Source organism: Dysidea avara, chromosome 10, assembly GCF_963678975.1.
Source record: "Dysidea avara chromosome 10, odDysAvar1.4, whole genome shotgun sequence".
Classification (NCBI taxonomy): domain Eukaryota; kingdom Metazoa; phylum Porifera; class Demospongiae; order Dictyoceratida; family Dysideidae; genus Dysidea; species Dysidea avara.
The window spans coordinates 3,580,613-3,598,784 of NC_089281.1; the positions used below are offsets into that span (position 1 = coordinate 3,580,613).

Genomic DNA, 18,172 nt, shown 5'->3' on the forward strand with positions numbered 1-18,172 from the left:
ATCTAAAACATTGTTGAAAATAATTATGAAATTGTTTTGTCTGATTTTATATACATAGTGTCAAAGGTTCAGATTGAAATACTCTATTAGAGCTAAAAAAAAGTTATTTAAAAAAGTTAGCTACTTAGTTTACCTGTACCAAGGTAATGGCATCCATGTATATTGTATACTTCAGACTTCACATAGCTCCACCTCTTAACTCTTTAGCCTGCTCATGATTCTGTATGTGCTATATAAATGTTACCAGGTGCAATCTCAGAACATGCCCCCAGACCCCTTACATTCAATGCAACAGAAAAATTGGAAACCTGTCACCTGGAGCAGCCCTTGACTGTTGGTCTTATGTATATGTGCATTGTCTGCTTCGTATGTCATGCAACTCACAGCAAAAGGCAAGCAAAACACAAACTACAAGTAATACAATTGTCAATTATGGTTTACTTATCATGCTAATAAACTGAGAAAAGAATCCGCTGGCAGTGTTTATTTAAATGATGTTGGGTATGTTATAAGGCAGGGGCTATATAGAATGTTATAAAACAATGGTTACTTTATTTATGGTAAACGTTAGTGTAGGTTTGATGGTGGAGTCACACAGAAAGCTGCCATCATTGTATACATTTAGCTGCTAATGCATTAATTGAGCTTGTCCCAGTTCAACTGCAGTCAGACTAGATGACTTAGCATTGGCCACATTTCCTCCTGCAATACATCCTCCAATAACTACAATGGCATTGTTATTGACTGCTGCTACTGCTACTGAAGATCTAGCAGATGACAATGAGGCAACATTTTTCCATGATTTGCTAGAATAATCATACATCTTAATGTCAGCTGTTAGCATTGCACCATTCTGATTACGTCCACCAACCATCACTGGTGGAGATGAGCCAGGGACTAAGGCTGTATGCCAGTGTGTGGCAGTAGTCATTGTAATCCACTTTGTGGGTGTGTCACTGGCTTTTTGATGGTCACCTGATCTTGTAATAACATTAATTGGCATTCTGTGTGCATTTCTATAACGTCGCATATTAGCATCATAGCCAACTATAACTAAATGATTATCAGCAATGATGGGTGAGAAGGCCCACATTGGTTCAGGAAGATTAACAGAGATCTTTCTCCAATGAGAATTTTCTACCCAGTTAAGAATTTCAATATCATCTTGTGCTTCTGGAGTGTCATTCCCTTTTACTCCCCCAGCAACAATAACATGCTCTAGATGAGTGACCACTCCTGGTCTATTCCTAACTGACAGTAGGTCAGGATAATAAGATATCCAAGTTTGACTAGTTTCATTGAATGTAGATACTTTATTGGTTCTTTGCTTGGTAGCAGACAGGCGTCCTCCAATAATAGCCAATTTTCCATCAATGATGTGTGGAACACCAAAGCAGTGACCTGAGGAAGGTAACTGATCCCATTGGTTTGTGGTTATATCATAGACATATACTTCATGCTGAGTATCAGCAACAGGGCTTGTTCCACCAGCAACAAACATTTTCTTGTCATGAGTTGTGACATAGGCATCAAACATTGGAGCAGGAAGATTGGCAAGCTGAGTCCATTTTATGCGATATCGGCCACTGGCAAGTGCTGGAATTAATGGAGGTGCCTCCTATATAAGTGGATAATGATGTATACTATATGAAGGCAATTTATGTAGGTATTTCCACCTTACAATACAGTACAGTACGTACATGTGTTTTACAGTACTAACACAGTCACTCACAGTTCTCAATTTTGATGCAATAGTTAATGTTACTCTGCTAGTTCCTTGTGTTTGTTTACTTGCAGTGGAGGACTAAGGTGCAGACACAACATATAACTAACTAAGTGCAAGTACATATACTCACCATTTGTTGCTTCAAGTGTTGATTTTCAGACTTTAAAAGATCAATATCAGCTTTTAGTGTATCGTTTTCAAATTTCAACTGATCTACTTCATGCTTTAGTTGGTCATTTCGTTCATCATCCTTGGATACTTGTTGTTCTTTTTGTATATTGTTCTTTTTCATTTCTTCTTTTTGTTGGTGTAGAGTGATGACATTGTTTTGAGAGAACTCCTTCACATAAACATTCTTGCTCACTTGGATTCTCTCACAAACTGCTGTAATTGTTGGCCTCACAGCAGGCTCATCATCCAAGCACTCCTCCACCAGTGTCTTCAATACTTCACCATCTTGTTGCATCTCATCCAGGTAGTGTTGGCGACGCTCTACTTCAGATAAGATTACTTTTTCCTTCTTTGCACTGTCAAACTGAACTTGTTCACAAGGACGAGGCCACTGTTGGTTGAATGTGTGAAGAATAATTCCAGCAAATGAAAATACATCCACAGAAGGAGAGCACTCTAAACTATTGGCTAAAATTTCAGGAGGCATAAAATCAGCCATTCCTGGAACTTCAGTAATCTCTCTACCTTCAGCCTTTATCATCTTGTATACCCCAAGATCAGTAATCTTTGCTACATAATGTGCTGTCAATAGGATGTTATTGGGGGTGAGGTTGTGATGGACAATGGGAGGGTCATGATTGTGAAGGTAGCACAAACCGAGGGAAACACCATGGACAATTGAAAACTTTATACAGATAGGAATTTTATCATATCTTTTCACCAGTAAGGTCAAGCTATCCACCATCATCTCCATGACAACTGCTGGTAGTTGCAGTTGACTGCCTGCTGCTGCAGAGGGATAATAAACACCTAGAAACTGCACAATGCTTGGATGGCGCAATTCACTCCACTGGTGACACATCGTAGCAAACGATTTTACTGCTCCTCGCATTTTCACCCCTTTAACCGGAATGGCGTGAAACTCTTTGGCAGCACACATCATTTGACAATATTTGACTGTATGAACCATTCCGAAAGTCCCACGCCCTAATTCCCTGCAACCTGCTCTGGTAACTCTGTCTAGAACTAAGCTTTGAAAAGCGTCACAGGAATCCATTATTACTGAAACTGTGAAGGGCGTGGCTGTTTTAACGCACAAGTACATGTACTCGGAGTTAAGTGTACGCACGTGTACGAGCGTACTATAATCACTTCAGCACAAGATCTAGATTCGTTCGAGGTTTCATTTGAGCTCAGCTATTCTAGATATTGAACATTTTGTCCATGAAAGTTACACAACCTGTAAAATATTACATTCTCATGGAGCGGCCCCCAATGAATTTTGTTCAGTCTGGCATAGACGGTTTCTTTGCACGGGCAAAACCAATCATGGGAAAATCTCGGACTATAAACCATACATTATTAACAGTGTGTAAAAAAATGCATAATATATGTAGGGTTTCCACTTAAAATTGGAAGGTGCTTCATTTTCTTGTTTCTGGAGATTTCACACAGATTTACCTTTAAGATAAAGCAAAACAAGCGCTAGTTTGTTATTGGAATGTTTGCAGCATTCAATTTTAACATATGTAAATATCCAAAAAGTGGTCATGTGACCAAAAATCCCTTCATATAGGATTTCCACTGCAAAGTAAGATGATGCCTCAGCCTTTTGCATTATTTCTGATGATTTTCATGCATGCAGGCTGATCATGACCTTAAGATAAAACAAACAAGTGCTAAATATTAGTAAACTATCTATTACTTTCAATATCAGTGCAGTTTTAACTGCAAATACCCAAAAAGTGGTCACGTGGCCAACAATCCCATCACAGCTATACAGGATGTTAAAGCACTACAAGAAGTAGAAGTATTCATTATAAGGCAAGAAAAATATTATACTAATTGTGACTTCGGTCATCCTAAAATACAATGATTTTCTAATAAGCTGCCCAATTCAACTATTATAATATTTTTGGTCACGTGTATGTTTTTGTGTGTTAAACTTATGCTGATACCCAATGCTACAAGCAATCCAATAATAAAGTAGCACTTGTTTGCTTTATCTTAAAGATCAGTCTGTGTGAAAATCACCTGAAACCACAAAAGGAAGCACCTTCTTATTTTGAGTTGGAAACCCTAATATATGGTGCCATACCTTAAATTATAAGCTTGTCTGCAATTTAGCTTCAGTCAGTAAAACCGGCACTTGTTTGGATGATCTTAGCTATCATGCATGATCATGATCATAGATAATATACTAGGTACGTAGTATATATTATCTATGTCATGATCAGCTGAGCTAATATTTAACATTTCACAGGTTGTAGCTACAAAATTTTCATTAGAAAAAATGTTCAGTACTGTGTGAGGTTGTTTTAATAGGGTAGCTTAGCTACAATGGCTAGGAATGTTAATTATTCATGCAGCTTTTGTACAACACATATAGCCAGCTACCATCATGACCCGGCAATTACTTTATTATATCTTCTGGCCTCTATATAAGACTAAAGAAATGGTTAATGTGATCCATCTGTCCATGTTTTTTGCTGACTGACCCCTTCAGGGTTTACGGGCTAGTGAAGCAATTCATTCAAGCTATGTACTATTCTGGATATCATATTCAGTGTTGTATATAACCAGATATGTTCTGTTGTTTTACACAAACTAAAATGTCCTTAAGACTCGGAAAACACATCCAATCTGCTAGAAATCAAAACAAGATTGAATATTGTCAGGGGTGGACCTAGGGTTTTTAGAAGGAGGTTTCTAATAGTAGCAGGACTCAGATGTGGGCCAGGGGTCTGGGGGCACACCCAGACGCTGACAAAGTTTTAATTTTACAATTTAATGAAACTTACTGTTTAAAACTTCAGAGTTTCTGATCTACTGATGCTCACTAGCATTTAATATTATTTTATGATTTAATAGAACAGTACTCTATAGCTAAGTTGGGGGAGGGGCAAGAATCATATGAGGTGGTTAACATTCAGGAAGTATCTAAGAATCATTAACTACACCTTAGTGTGTAAATCACAATGTTAGGGCATATATGCCTCACAGGAAAATTTTGAGAACAATTTGTACAGATGTCATCAGTTTCCTATATATATATATAATATCCTACAAGTATTCAATTATTAGCTGCATGGCTAACCCACTCAGTGGCAAGAATAGTCTACTTAGAGTGGATGGTTTTTCCCCCGCATAAATGCATACTTTAAGCATAGATATATCCATGCTTTAAGAGATATAATTGTGGCAAAATAAGTTATAGTTGTAACACACCCATGAGATTTGCATCTGATTTGTAAACACGACACATATTCATTGTTGAGTGGTGCAGCACTATAATGGTCTTGGTCAGCTTAATTTATTGGCGAACAAGTGTGTGGTATACAAATAGCTACAGACTCAGCCCATGTAGATGTAACATAATTATGAACTGAAAAACAAATGCATAATCCATCATGATGATGAGCAAGGAAACCCTATCCTGACATTTAAAAGTCAACATTGAAACCCACCAGTCGAGGGGATGTTGATATATAAGAACATATTGGTATGTAATTACATCAGTACATAATATATATTAAAATTAAATGCATGTTCTTGTGCAGTTCCTTAAAAGCCACCTGTTGAGATACTTACAGTAAGTATCTTTTAACAGATAAATAGATATGTAAAATTTGAACACTTGGAGCCAGGACACTTTTGTACACATGGCACATGTAGGGTGATTTGTATAGGTACTACTATAACGTCAGTCCATAAGTAAAGGTTTATCTTTCTACCAAATCTCTGAAATGATTAAAATAATAAAATGTACAGTAAAATAAGTCAATACCCATCCTGTAATTATTGCCAAAATTGCAACTGGCAAAAAAGTTTAATGCTTGCTAGTGTAAATAGCAAAAGCAAACACTACCAGCCAAGGATATTGTACATTCAATTGCACTTTAATGTTTACTCTTTACATTCGATTAAATACACTGTGTATAATACATCTTAATAAACATTTATAACCCACGTACAAAATCATATTGAATAGAGTTCGTTAGTTACAAATATTTTGCAGCCTACGTTACATTAATGTTGATCTGAGTTTTTTTAACATCCATACATGCAGCATAAGCAGCACCAGACCAAAATCCAGGGAAAGCAGAAGAAGGAGATGATGCAGTGAAGAAGATGGTTGACGTTCTCCCTTGGTTGCTCAATTACAGTAGTCTGCTGGACCGCAGGCGCTCCCCCTACAACAATGACGTTGGTGTTTGATGTCTGGGTGGAGTATGGTTGCGGCTGAACCATTTGTGGAGGCATGGGTTGATAACCTGGCTGAGGGTAATAACCCTGCTGACCATAACCTGGAGGAGCTACATTAAAAGATGTATAGTATGGTACAAAATTTAGTATATATCAATGTACATAAAATAAAAGACATACATTGTACATTGTAAACAGTCAAATTGAATGACCATCTATATGTACAGTAACAAAGTGTTTGGGAAGATCAAAAGGAACTGTCAGTTGAGTATAGTTGCCTAGGCTACCCTGTAATGTCACTTTGGATATGGTACATTTGAATCTTGCATCTGAGGCATTACATTTTATCCAGTACACAAAAAGTTTGGAATTTCAACATAAGTAGGGACCATAGCACATCGATAAAAGTACTGAAACAAGCTGGAGTAGTGCATGATATTAAATCATAGTAAAACAATAAGAAGCGTTACATCCCTGCTGTGCTGAAGATATGGAAATGCACAGTAGGAATATAACAATTCTTATTGTTTTATTGTGATTTAATATCGTGCACTACTCCAGCTTGTTTCAGTACTTTTTATCGATGTGCTATGGTCTCTACTCTAGTTGAAAATTCCTTTTTTTTGTGTACTTGTTTGTAAATATTTTTTTTTGTAAAAATAAAATTATTATGACTGGTGAACCACACATACTGCATCAAAAGAAAGAAATGGCGCCGCATGCCCCAGCTATCAATTATTGTCTGAAAAGTGCAGTTTCCATTACACTTCATTGTCAGCTATGTTCAACCCATTACACAGCATTATGAATCAAGAACTGTTCGAAAAGCACCTCTGCAATCAAAGTAGCCACTATAAAAATATGGACAATTTCCGTTAAGATGAGCATCAAGAAGGGAAGCCTACCACCAAATTGACACCTTTTGCTGTCAGCAAAGATAAATGGGACACAAAGAAGGATGCCAGTAAGTCCATGAAGAATGCACCGTACATACTATGGTACTGCGGTATGCCAAAAGGCACATGTCCAGCTGAAGCAATGTTGAACAATGAAAAAATCAAACTCGTAGCCTTAGCCATTATTGGGTTACACTTGCCTAAAGGCATTAGTTACTCAGTCAGTCAGTAGAAAATTTTGTATAAATTTTTTTTATAAACAATTCATAGTAACTTGTTGAAAGCATTTTGAAGGTTTGTTCTGGCTTAGTTTTATCTATACAGTACTATTGTACTGTATGATATGTTGTATTATTCAGCTCATTTCAATTCTGGCATTTGATTTTTTGTCAGTTACGACATTGGTAATGGCTAGGTTAATGAATAGGCTTTCATGTTAGACTTAGGCAACATGCACACTACCAAGGACCGGGCTGAGTGATACCTTGCATACCAGTGATTCCTAGATGAGATTACCCTTTCCCTTGCTTTTTCTACCTTTTCATTGCCTATGCGTAAAGTGCAACTGCACCTGTAGCTGGTACATAGTAAAAAATCAGCACCTTGCTGCTTTACAAATAGAATTCATGTTATATTGTGGGATAATTTAACCTTGTTTACAGCACTATTAGTGACAACTTTCATTTTTTAAAAGGCTACTTTTAAGTGCAGAGCTTAATAAAGAATTACAGTAAGTAATTTATGTGCATTCGGATATATATGTAATAGTTGTAACACGGGCATGAGGGCTTTGCCTGAATGTATTCCCAACTGCCCAAGGGTCGCAGGCCAAAGGGCATACATATCAGGCAAAAGCCCAAATGCTCCGTGTTACAGCTAATATGTAACACTTCCCATCCGTATCAGGCTGATAGCCTGAAGTGTAGGAAATCAATCACCCAAGCCAATATGAGTGCAACCACTGGATATATTATATATACATGTCTGAAAATTTTGATTATAGGTCAACAGCTAGTACATTCTGGTTACGATGAACGGACAAATCCAAGAGATATCATGGAGAATTTTGGTTATGCGAGTTTAATGTTTTAATCAATGTTTTTGAATGGTTTATGGAATAATTATGGAGTTTAGTAAAGGCCTACATAGGTAAGCTTGCTTGTAGAGTGGTTACTTCATGCAGAGTGGTAACTTCATGATGGGGGTGTGGCCCAGAAAGGATCGGTGAATAAGCTATAGCACTAGTTCTCACCTTAGCCCAACATTTTAAACTCATAGGACAATGAGGACAATAAAGCGCTCTCCACCTGAGTGGTTTTCATGGCAACATCCAAGTGATGCATACTAATCATGTGAGTATTAATCGATCCCCACAATTGATTTCGGCCTTAACATCTATCATAATCACTGCCCAGATGTACCCTGGGCTATATTTCGTATGTAGCCTGGATTGCTGGGCTACTTACGTAATGTAGCTTGGGAGGCTCCTTTGATCTGAGGTGTGAAAGTGATTATATATTAGAGGTGTACTGATTATTTTACTGATCTAGTGTTGGATCGGATTGGCAATAATAGTGTGAATAGGTGAAACAATATAACATGATTTTCATGCATACATAGCTTAGTGCTCCTTTATTAAAATGACAGGATTTTATACTGGAGTTGCACTGCCTTCTGGATAAGGCAGTCCACATCCCAAAATTGCATTAGCCATTCCTGAGATACGAGTTACCAAATTTCAAGGGTGTATTTTACAAAAGAAGGCTGGAGAAAAAGGACATACATCAACAGTGCACAGTGCTTGAAACATTGCTAGCAGTAGGCAAATTATTTTTGATAACAAACTGCACTAAAGTTTTAGTGCAATTTTTTGTGATTAATGTACAAGTTTTGTCTCGTGGTGAATGGCGTCAGTTTCTAAAACACTTTTTAGTTAAGCTTAGTAAAAAAAATCTGAGTCCAGTAGTCCAGTCCAGCAAATGGATACACCCAAATTTCAAGGCATTTTCTTTTTACAAAAATCAGTAGTCATATTCATAATCTAACCAAAGTCCTAAACTAAGGTTCATGGTTTATATATGAATAGTTTTATTCACTAACATCATTAAAATATTTTTTTATGGTGAACAATACACTACAACATTACATTATGTGTCTGTTTTTCCTGTCATACTTTCCATTCCACTAAATTCAGCTGAAACTACATTGAACTATGTTTACAGTGGCTTCCAGCAGTACTGAAACAAATGACATGTTTTACTAATTGAATATATAGTTGTGAACAAAATGACTGATTACTTGATTATTCTTTAAACAAGAATAAGCACCAAAATCTTATTTGGCAGTAAGGTAAAGCATGAGGGCTATTTCTATCTCTTTTGAATTGGTTTTTTCAGTATGAATATGTCACCTTGTTCATAATCTCAAGCTTTTAGGTTGGTTTTGTCCATCTGATACTACAGTGCTTCGATTAGTGTGTTAATGAATTGAATAATGCCATGCCAACCGAATACTAACTTAGTAAAATATCAAAATAGTTGAGTATCCAAATAATTGCTTCAGCACTAGCTTCCAGTGCATTAGCCATTTGTTTTCTGTATGTTACACAGCAGCACTGTAATTACATGCTCTAATGGCCACACATTAGTATATTTCCACTTCAATCAGTATGCTAAGACTCATATAGACCGCTTGAATATCTTTACTGCATTCAACAATTCACAAATATAACTTTCATTATTCATATGTTCATTTAGTGTTGACTCATGAACATGCAAAGCAACATACATATGCTAGTAACACATGCCATGGCCACTATATAGAAATACATTTGTGACCAGCTGAGCGAAACACATTCTTTTTGCAAAATTCTATTTGCCATAAATGTCAAACAGGGTAAAAAATGTGTGCCCCCCCCCCCATTTTATGCATGTTTTAATTGCTTTGGTATGCGATGAAACAACACTAAAATCAGTAAGACTTATACACCACTGGATTCACTTGTTCATGGAGAGTACAAAATCTTTTTTCATGTTAGGGCACATGAGCTATGGGTGGTTATTGATTTCGTAGAAACTGAGTTTACTTTCATCATTTCTTTATTGAAATGGCCATGATCTTCTTTGTGTACACGGAGGAGTATGATGGATTAGCTAAACAGAATGAACAAAGTTCCATCTTTGTAGCATGTTTCAGTCATAAGTTATGATCAGTTATGTAAATTATCTGCCATATAGTTGCTATAAAAATCAATTGTTTTGCTGTTCCAACTGTTCTTAGCGCTATAACTTCAACACATAAGACTGATATTTTAGCAGGCCACTCCTTTGTTACTATAGACAACAAAGATGAATTTGAAGAATGTGCAAAAATTACTGGTTTTTGCTCAGCCAGTCACGTTTAAAATACACTAGTATGCCTGTAGGTAGATAGATGGTGGCATACAAAAGGTACTTCCTGCGCACGGAGAGTTTGTATGGTACTACATGTTTTAGTTATGTTAGTAGCTATACATGAAGCATGAAGTGATACCTTAATAAGTTATACCAAGACTTATGTTTATCCAGCAAACTACTATCTGCTGGTGTTGAAGGCTGGCAACGCCTTGAACGCATGATGAGAATCTGACACTATTCAATAACTGCTACCTGGCCACTCATTAAGACTAAAAGCATTATGTGTGCAAGTGCAATCAACTAATCTTATTAACAGTTTACCAAATACAGCTGTAGTCTGACACACAATCATGCACAAAGGCACACCTCAGCACACAAGTTATAACACACACACACACACACACACACACACACACACACTAGGCAAACAGTACATGCACATATATACTGTTCTTGGTATGACACGTTCATTTATGGGATACTCAATTAGTATTTACATGTACTATTTTAATGAAGTTCAAAACCTTGATAGGACACTCTTTCTTTGTACAATACTAAAAATAATGATTAAGCTATAAAGGTGTACACTGTTAAAACAGGGGAGTAACAGTAACTATGGGAGTAAAATATTTTACTCTAAAAGGGGAGTTCGGATTACTAGGAGAGTAACAGTAACCCACTAAGGGTAAAGAGAACTCCAAGTAAGTGAAAGCACCAAACTGAAGAGTTCCCATTACCAGCTAGCTAGTAACTAAGGTGAACTCAGTGAGCCAGTATAGCTATATATATATAGCTAGCTACTGAGGCCACATAGCTGAACTGAATGATGAGCCACTTATAGCTGTCTCACTATGATATTTTCTCCATTAACTAGCCAGTTCAATTCTAGCCACTCAATGTAAAAGGGATAGTAATTATTTAGGTTTCCTTTTCAATGGCAGCCATTTAGCTACTCATGTTTTATTTTACAGACTAACCAAGACATAGTGAAGGAAACAGATAGTACGAAAGCAGGAGGACGAATTGTTACTCAAGAGTCAAGAATATTTTGAAATACGTATGTATAATTATTAAATACCATTTCTATTACAAGTGCATTATTTAGAGTGAAGAGTATTACCATAGAAACGGCTTCTTTAACAACAGACCGTGTTGAGTAGTTGAAAGCGGTTTGTTCTCTGAGGAATTGTAGTGCTTAAAAGGTGATACTAAAGTGTTTACTTGTTCGTGAATAATTACTGGATGTTCACTATCTCGTTCATTCTTTCTTCAGGCACGTTTGAGCTCATATCTGAGTCGTCTCGTGTGACACGCCGGGTTTATTAAACTGGCTCCAACGGAAGTCACCACTGCTCGTGAGGGTTTAGGCGCCTTATCATGACACAGCAGAAATAGTTCAAGACTCACGGAAAGAGAATAAAATTCGGCGGACTCAGCCGTATCACTGACTAGTACGTACAATATTCAGCCCACTCACCGCTAGCTACTAGTATTCAGTGTGTAAGAAGTTGAAGACTTGAGGGAGGAGAGGAAAGCCACCTAGCTTAAACATGGCGTACATCATCATGTCCGTCTGCTTTCAGTTAACGTTAGCAACCGGACACAATGATATTTCTGGTAAGGTCAGTAGCCTGTATCATTGTCAGTGTCTTTACATAATTAAATGCAGATTCACTGGAATTAACTAGTAAGATATATCATCTGCAGTTAACAAGAATCTTTATGATACAATGTACATTGTGTGTCTTCGACTTCATCAACTTTCCAAGACCTGTAAGGAGATAATGTTTATAGTTACGTAAGCACATATTTACTTTTTTAGCACGGATGTCTCAATGTCACTGAGAACATAGAATTTAACCAACATCCAGTAAGTGTGTTAACATACAGTGACTGTGCATCAATTTGTAAACTTATATTACAGGTGCCACAAGAAATCAGTGAACAAGTAGGCAAAAACAAAATGATGAACTCCAGGTAGTAAAAATGTGCTGTTTTTCATGATAGCAACTGTGCTTATTTTAGTTTACACTACCAATGCTGCTGGTCTGGCAGAATTGTTTTTACAACTTTGTTGGCAACTGCGTGTGATGTACCTTCAGCCATACAGGTAACAAGTGTGTGATTGTTGAATATTTCTTTACTATACTGCTATTTACTACAGATGATAACATGTCATGTGACAGGCAGTAACTCCAGTGAAGTGGCAGTGAAGCATCGTTTGCTGATGATGAAATGAAGCCTTGCTACTGATCTCTTGAGTGACTTTCCAATATTGTAAAGCTGGATATTGTAAACATTTTGTTACAGTTTTGCTGTATGCCTTTAGCATCATTTGAGATTTTATACGGAGTCATTTGTAGAATTTCATGGAGTAAAGGAAACACCTTGCATGCTTATGTGAACTCTCCTAGAGTAACTAAAACTCTCTACAATAGATTTTTCAAAGGGTTCCTGTTACTCCTTTGCAGGGTGTTAGTTACTCTCCACAAAAATATAGGGGTGTTAAATCCTCCCTACACTGGGAACTCCCCTAGGGGAGTAACAGTTACTCCTTATTTTTAACAGTGTAGCTACCAGGATCTCCATGTTTGCATGTGCCGTATACGCACATTATAGTGTCGCTACAGTAGAATACTATAGATGTAGGACGTACATTGGCCAGTGAATACTTGTATATACCTAGGCACTTAAAACTAGTCTTGGTGGCCAGCAAACATTACTTTTTTTAAGTCAGAAATCTTTGACACCTTATATGGTAGACATGAAAAATAGAGCTGTGCAATACTATCGATACTACCCAGTAATGTGATACCAAGTGGCAATACATTACTCCAAGACTTGGTATCATGACTACAGTACAGCTCACGGGTGACGTCGCATGTACACGCACGACACATGTGAGGTACACTCGAGTGACCCACGTGGATACAGCAAGGCTACAGTAATGCTCCACGATAGCAAACTTTACTCGAGAGTGTCACGCAACACGAGATAACAGAACTCACCTATGGTGTTGGGAGGCGGCGTTGGCTCAGTTCCACCAGCTGTGAGGTCTCCTGTTGCAATGCCTGTGTTGTAGCTACCGAATACTTGGTCACTTAGCTACTGACTTTACCTGTCACAGACTACAGTCAGTACTGCAGCTAGCAGTAACTACCGTAGACCTAGATGGGTTGGTCGCCAAGTAATGCCACAGAACCCCAGTTATTGCATTTTTCAAATTGATAGTTTCTTTATCTAGATAGCCAAAAGAATGGTCAACCGAAGTTTTAACTCTAAAAGCCAAGAAATTTCAAAGTTACAGCACTACAAAGTGGCAGCAGCAAAAAATCTATTTGTACAGTGACAATAAACTACAGGCGCTTAATAAAACGATCATAACGTACGGATGCAGTCCTCTACCTTGCACCATCGAATTCTCCATGAACAAGCAAATCCATTGCTGGGTAACTTTTGTCTTCCAGGCCTTTCCTACGACCAGGGGGAACCAGCGAAGGTGAATGGATGAGAAAAAAAAAGCGATAGTGAACCGCTCATCCAACTCAAGGTAGACTAACGCTGATATCTTCCGTCTCCTTGGGAGTACTGACACGAAACAAAGATTTTGGAACTCCTCTTGTTTTGGGGATCACGATGCTACCAAGGTTTTTTTTGGTGTTATCACTTTCCTTCATTGTGAAACAAGTGCTTTAGAATTTACGGAATTTTTCTTTGATTTTGTAAATAATCCATCCATTGCGTTCTGCGGGCCCAGCATGCAATCTATTGTAAAATTAGCTAGCTAAGGCTTGCATGAACATATGGGACTGGTCACAAATGTTTATGTAATTTAAGTGTTATATGAAGTTACTAAACTCAGTGGCGAGTGTTCTCATGCGTGGTGAGATTCACACGTGGCTAGTGCATATCCACGCGATGTTCCACAGGTATTGTACAGTACATTACAAAAGAATGATCCCGCGAGAAGACACGAGCATTACTTGCATGTGTATACTCATGACGTTATCTGAGAGCTGTACTGTAGATCGTTGATGATATTTGTTCAATTGATCCGAGACAAACTTTTTTTCATAGGTTCCTATTAGTATGATACAAAGTTTGCATTTTCATGTACTAGCTAAATTATAAAAAGGCCAAATTTTATGTGCACGTTAGCTGTTTTGGTTATCTCATGTAGGTCATATTATGTGTAGTATTGACTCGTAAGTATATGTGACCGGATCTGCAAGAATCCCAAATGCTCACGCAAGCTTAATTCTACAGTAAAGTGATGCAATAAATGCAATGGGTGGAGTATTTATGAAATCGTAAAAAAAATCCATAATTTTTAAGCACTTGCATCATCACAATGAAGAAAAGTGACAACACCAAAAACATTGGTAGCATCGTGATTCCCAAAGCAAGAGGAGTTCCAAAATCTTTGTTTCGTATCAGTACTCCCAAGCAGACAGAAGATATGAGTGTTAGTCTGCCTTGCATCGGATGAGTGGTTGTTTTCACACATTTTTACCTTCGCCCTGGTCGTAGGAAGGATCAGGAAGACAACACTTACCCAGCAATGGATTCACCTGTTCATGGAGAACCCAATGGTGTAAGTTGCATCTTGGTAGAGGACTGTGTTCGTAAATTATGACTGTTTAATCATTCTGTATTGTCACTGTACAAATCGATTTTTCTGTTGTTGCCACTTCGTAGCACTATAACTTTGAAAGTTCTTGGCTTCAGGAGCTGAAACTTCAGTTGTTTATCCCTTTGGCTATCTAGATAAAGAAAATGTAATAAAATGGAATTTGAAAAATGCGTGAACATATGGGGTTCTTGCAGATCCGGTCACATATTGTGATACTCTAAATATGGTATCGTGATACGCAAACTTTAGGTGGTATCACACAGCTCTAATGAATAAGGGCCAGAATTTAAGGATGTTAATCTCAACGTCTTAACAATATTAGGCAACAATCAAAGGGTAGCCACTTCTATACTGTCTGTTGAAACACTTATGACCGGGATCAAGATTCAATCAAGTGATCAAGGGGCTTTTGTACAGCGAATTAAGTGATCAAGATGCCCACAAAAGTGGCGACCAATCACCTTTGAAAGCTAACTTTTAGCAACACAAGAATTTACTTGGCTTTTATGGTTGACAATCAAGATTCAAGGGTGAAATCGAGCAATCAAGATGAAATTTCAGCGATCAAAATTTAGTCACAAGTGTATCAACTGGTAATATATGGAAGTGACTACTCCTTGACAATGAATTAAGAGCCAACAGTAGCTATACAACTGATATTCTACATATATAGCCACAGACTTAGTTACCTTGACTCAGTACCCCAGCTGTTTCTGGGAGTGCATAACTCATAATTAGCCGCTATGTTGTGTTTACCAGGTTTATGGGATGGTATAAAAATAACGCGGTTTATTCAGGTAGCTAGACTATTGTTAAAAGCGAGGTTAAACGCCATCTTATCTAACTACTTGGCGTGTGTAGTAGAGCTTAGTGTACGCTAAAAATGTTAGTTCCGCGACGCCTAACTGCCGGGTAGCCGCTAGTTGAATAAAAATACTACACGGGTAGTTATTCGATCGCCTAGATTCTCGCCATAACGGTAGCTATTCGGCGGATTGAGAGTGCGCGGCATTGAGTCACTCAGCATACTCTACTAGAGCGCGAATGAGTAGGCGGCACGATGGACATCTCTGAAGTGCAAATTAACGTTTGTACCGACTACCACACGCCACCGTAGCAGTAGCCGGCCTCGTACAGGCTCTGCCTCCAGTGTTCACTGACCCCCAGTGCCTAACTGGTAAAGCAGCCAGTAAAAACAAAACCAGCCATTGATGTCAGAGTCAGATCACTAATGATTATTTAAACTTACTGCGGTATACTGACTGACCTGCGCTCATGTCGAAGGTTTCTTTCACACCGGTACAGAAGAGGTATTCAGTGTAGTTGGGTAGCTACCAAGCGGCTAGAAGTAGACTTAAGCAACTGGTGAGATGTGACAACTGTTCCCAATGTTGTTCTTAAGTTACATCCTACACTGACGCGTAAATCCTCGTGTATTGCACTATTTGATTACGTCACCAAAGCAGCACAAACGTCCGGTAATCTCTTGCTCAACCAGAACCGTGCTAATGTCAACAACTAGTTATTACTAAAATTACTTAGACTAGCAAAAACCACTATTGTGTAGCACTTTTGAAGTTGAACATCTATACTATATCCTAGGTCTCCCAACTTGGTTCCTATTCTCATAGCAAATATATTCTATGGCTTGTATATGCTGTGAATGTGATTGTTTGACCATCACATGCCACAATGTAGCTATAGCTAGGTTTATTTTCATACCTGAACTCTCCTCTCTGCATAGCTAACTGATGACAAAGATGAAGATGTAGCTATGTATAGTTTATGAGATAGTTGATCTCAGGAAGGCCTGTTCTAAGCTTTGTTGAATGCAGAGCCAGTTTGTGCCCCTCCATGACAACCTAGTTGTAAGCAAGACTAACTGGAAGCGATCCCATAAATTTTCAGAGCATTCATTGAAAGAATATGCCACTGATCATGTGATGTTACTCTAAGTGTTGTTGTTCACACCTCAGTGTTGCAAGCTATTGATCAAAAAGCTGCTATTTAGACTTTTCATTAAACCTGATAAATGTGATTCATATCTGTTTGAAGGCTCAAAGATCATTCAACAAGGAATTTCTTTATCCAATGGTGACACTATAGACTAAGGGTGACACCAAGTTCTTACTGATGTATCCTATACTGCTAAAAGAACGCGGGTAAATGAATGTGTTCTTGATTGACTAGTTTACTAAGTGCAACAGATTCTCTTTGTATTCATGGAGAATATAGGCTTTGGATATATATAGAAACTACATTGTATCTTTGCTGCATTCATCTATGTGCTGATACAGTCTCAAATCGGACAATTTCACAGTTGGAGTCAACCGCCACTCGTTATCTCAAGAAGTAGCTGAACCTCCCCCGTAGTGCAACTCGGATAATACTTTATTATCCTGGTGTTTGCTGCCCGGCTAGCATTACAACTCACATCAGGTGGCTGCCCTGTGGCTTTAACACAACAAAGAATATATATCACCACAACCAAGTACTTCATCTACTGGCCTCTAAGCTGAAAGAAATGTTTAATGACTATCCATCGATTGATCCGTGTTTATGCTGATCTTCAGGGTTTGCGATCTAATGAAGCTCCTGAAGCTACCATTCCACCAGCCCTAGTCACCACACCTTTGAGACCAGATATTGTTGTGTATAACTTAGGTACACCCTCAGTTGTTTTCACAAGCCCTTTAGATTCAGAACACAACATTCAATCTGCTAGATTTAGGAAACAAACAAGACTGAATATCTACAACTGCTTGCAGAGCTTGATTGCCTGCAGATATCCAACTACTATAAAATAATTGAAATTAGTGTACTGGGTCACTACCAACCAGGCTGACCTCTATTCAGAACACCAAGTGTTTCACTGATTTCATACAACCTTCTGCAGGGGCGGATCTAGGATTTATAAAAGGGGGGGGGGGGGGGGGGGGGGGGGCTACCTCAAGGTCTAATCTCTTGGGTAGAGGTGTGCAAAGCACACTTCCCAGCATGCAAAGCATGCTGGAACTAGGGGGGTCTGGGAGCATGCCCCCCCCCAGGAAAATTTTGAAAAATAGTTGCTAAAATACTGCAATTTGGAGACATTTCCACATAAAATTCATAATATTTTCTTCCTGTAGATATTTTATATACTGCC

General features: G+C 38.1%; 2 protein-coding genes and 1 long non-coding RNA gene across 3 annotated transcripts; 1 reads left to right on the top strand and 2 right to left on the bottom strand.

Moving 5' to 3' along the window:
* Positions 1 to 358: 358 nt before the first annotated feature.
* Positions 359 to 2,960, bottom strand: LOC136269321 (probable serine/threonine-protein kinase roco4). Its single transcript, XM_066064872.1, has 3 exons — positions 1,857 to 2,960; positions 1,733 to 1,804; positions 359 to 1,618 (listed from the first exon to the last, which is right to left on the bottom strand). The coding sequence occupies exons 1-3, from the start codon at positions 2,952 to 2,954 to the stop codon at positions 629 to 631; spliced, it is 2,160 nt and encodes a 719-aa protein (XP_065920944.1). The 5' UTR covers positions 2,955 to 2,960; the 3' UTR covers positions 359 to 628.
* A 2,824-nt stretch (positions 2,961 to 5,784) lies between these two features.
* Positions 5,785 to 16,599, bottom strand: LOC136269343 (uncharacterized). Its single transcript, XR_010707290.1, has 2 exons — positions 16,295 to 16,599; positions 5,785 to 6,213 (listed from the first exon to the last, which is right to left on the bottom strand). It is a non-coding gene; the product is annotated as an uncharacterized lncRNA (long non-coding RNA).
* On the top strand, positions 10,895 to 12,741 carry LOC136269340 (uncharacterized). Its single transcript, XM_066064895.1, has 7 exons — positions 10,895 to 11,451; positions 11,500 to 11,596; positions 11,668 to 12,011; positions 12,064 to 12,167; positions 12,217 to 12,371; positions 12,420 to 12,504; positions 12,559 to 12,741. Exons 3-7 carry the CDS (start codon positions 11,945 to 11,947, stop codon positions 12,631 to 12,633), a joined length of 486 nt encoding a protein of 161 aa, XP_065920967.1. The 5' UTR covers positions 10,895 to 11,451; positions 11,500 to 11,596; positions 11,668 to 11,944; the 3' UTR covers positions 12,634 to 12,741.
* Positions 16,600 to 18,172: the final 1,573 nt, after the last annotated feature.

Excerpts from the sequence above, each read along its gene's own strand:
- LOC136269340 (XM_066064895.1), top strand. The coding sequence starts at position 11,945 with ATGGCGTACATCATCATGTCCGTCTGCTTTCAGTTAACGTTAGCAACC. Across the intron at positions 12,168-12,216 it reads TCATCAACTTTCCAAGACCT|CACGGATGTCTCAATGTCAC; the intron begins GTAAGGAGATAA and ends TTACTTTTTTAG. Across the intron at positions 12,372-12,419 it reads AACAAAATGATGAACTCCAG|TTTACACTACCAATGCTGCT; the intron begins GTAGTAAAAATG and ends TGCTTATTTTAG.
- LOC136269321 (XM_066064872.1), bottom strand. The coding sequence starts at position 2,954 with ATGGATTCCTGTGACGCTTTTCAAAGCTTAGTTCTAGACAGAGTTACC. Across the intron at positions 1,805-1,856 it reads AACACTTGAAGCAACAAATG|TCCTCCACTGCAAGTAAACA; the intron begins GTGAGTATATGT and ends TCTGCACCTTAG. Across the intron at positions 1,619-1,732 it reads TTGCATCAAAATTGAGAACT|GAGGCACCTCCATTAATTCC; the intron begins GTGAGTGACTGT and ends CCACTTATATAG.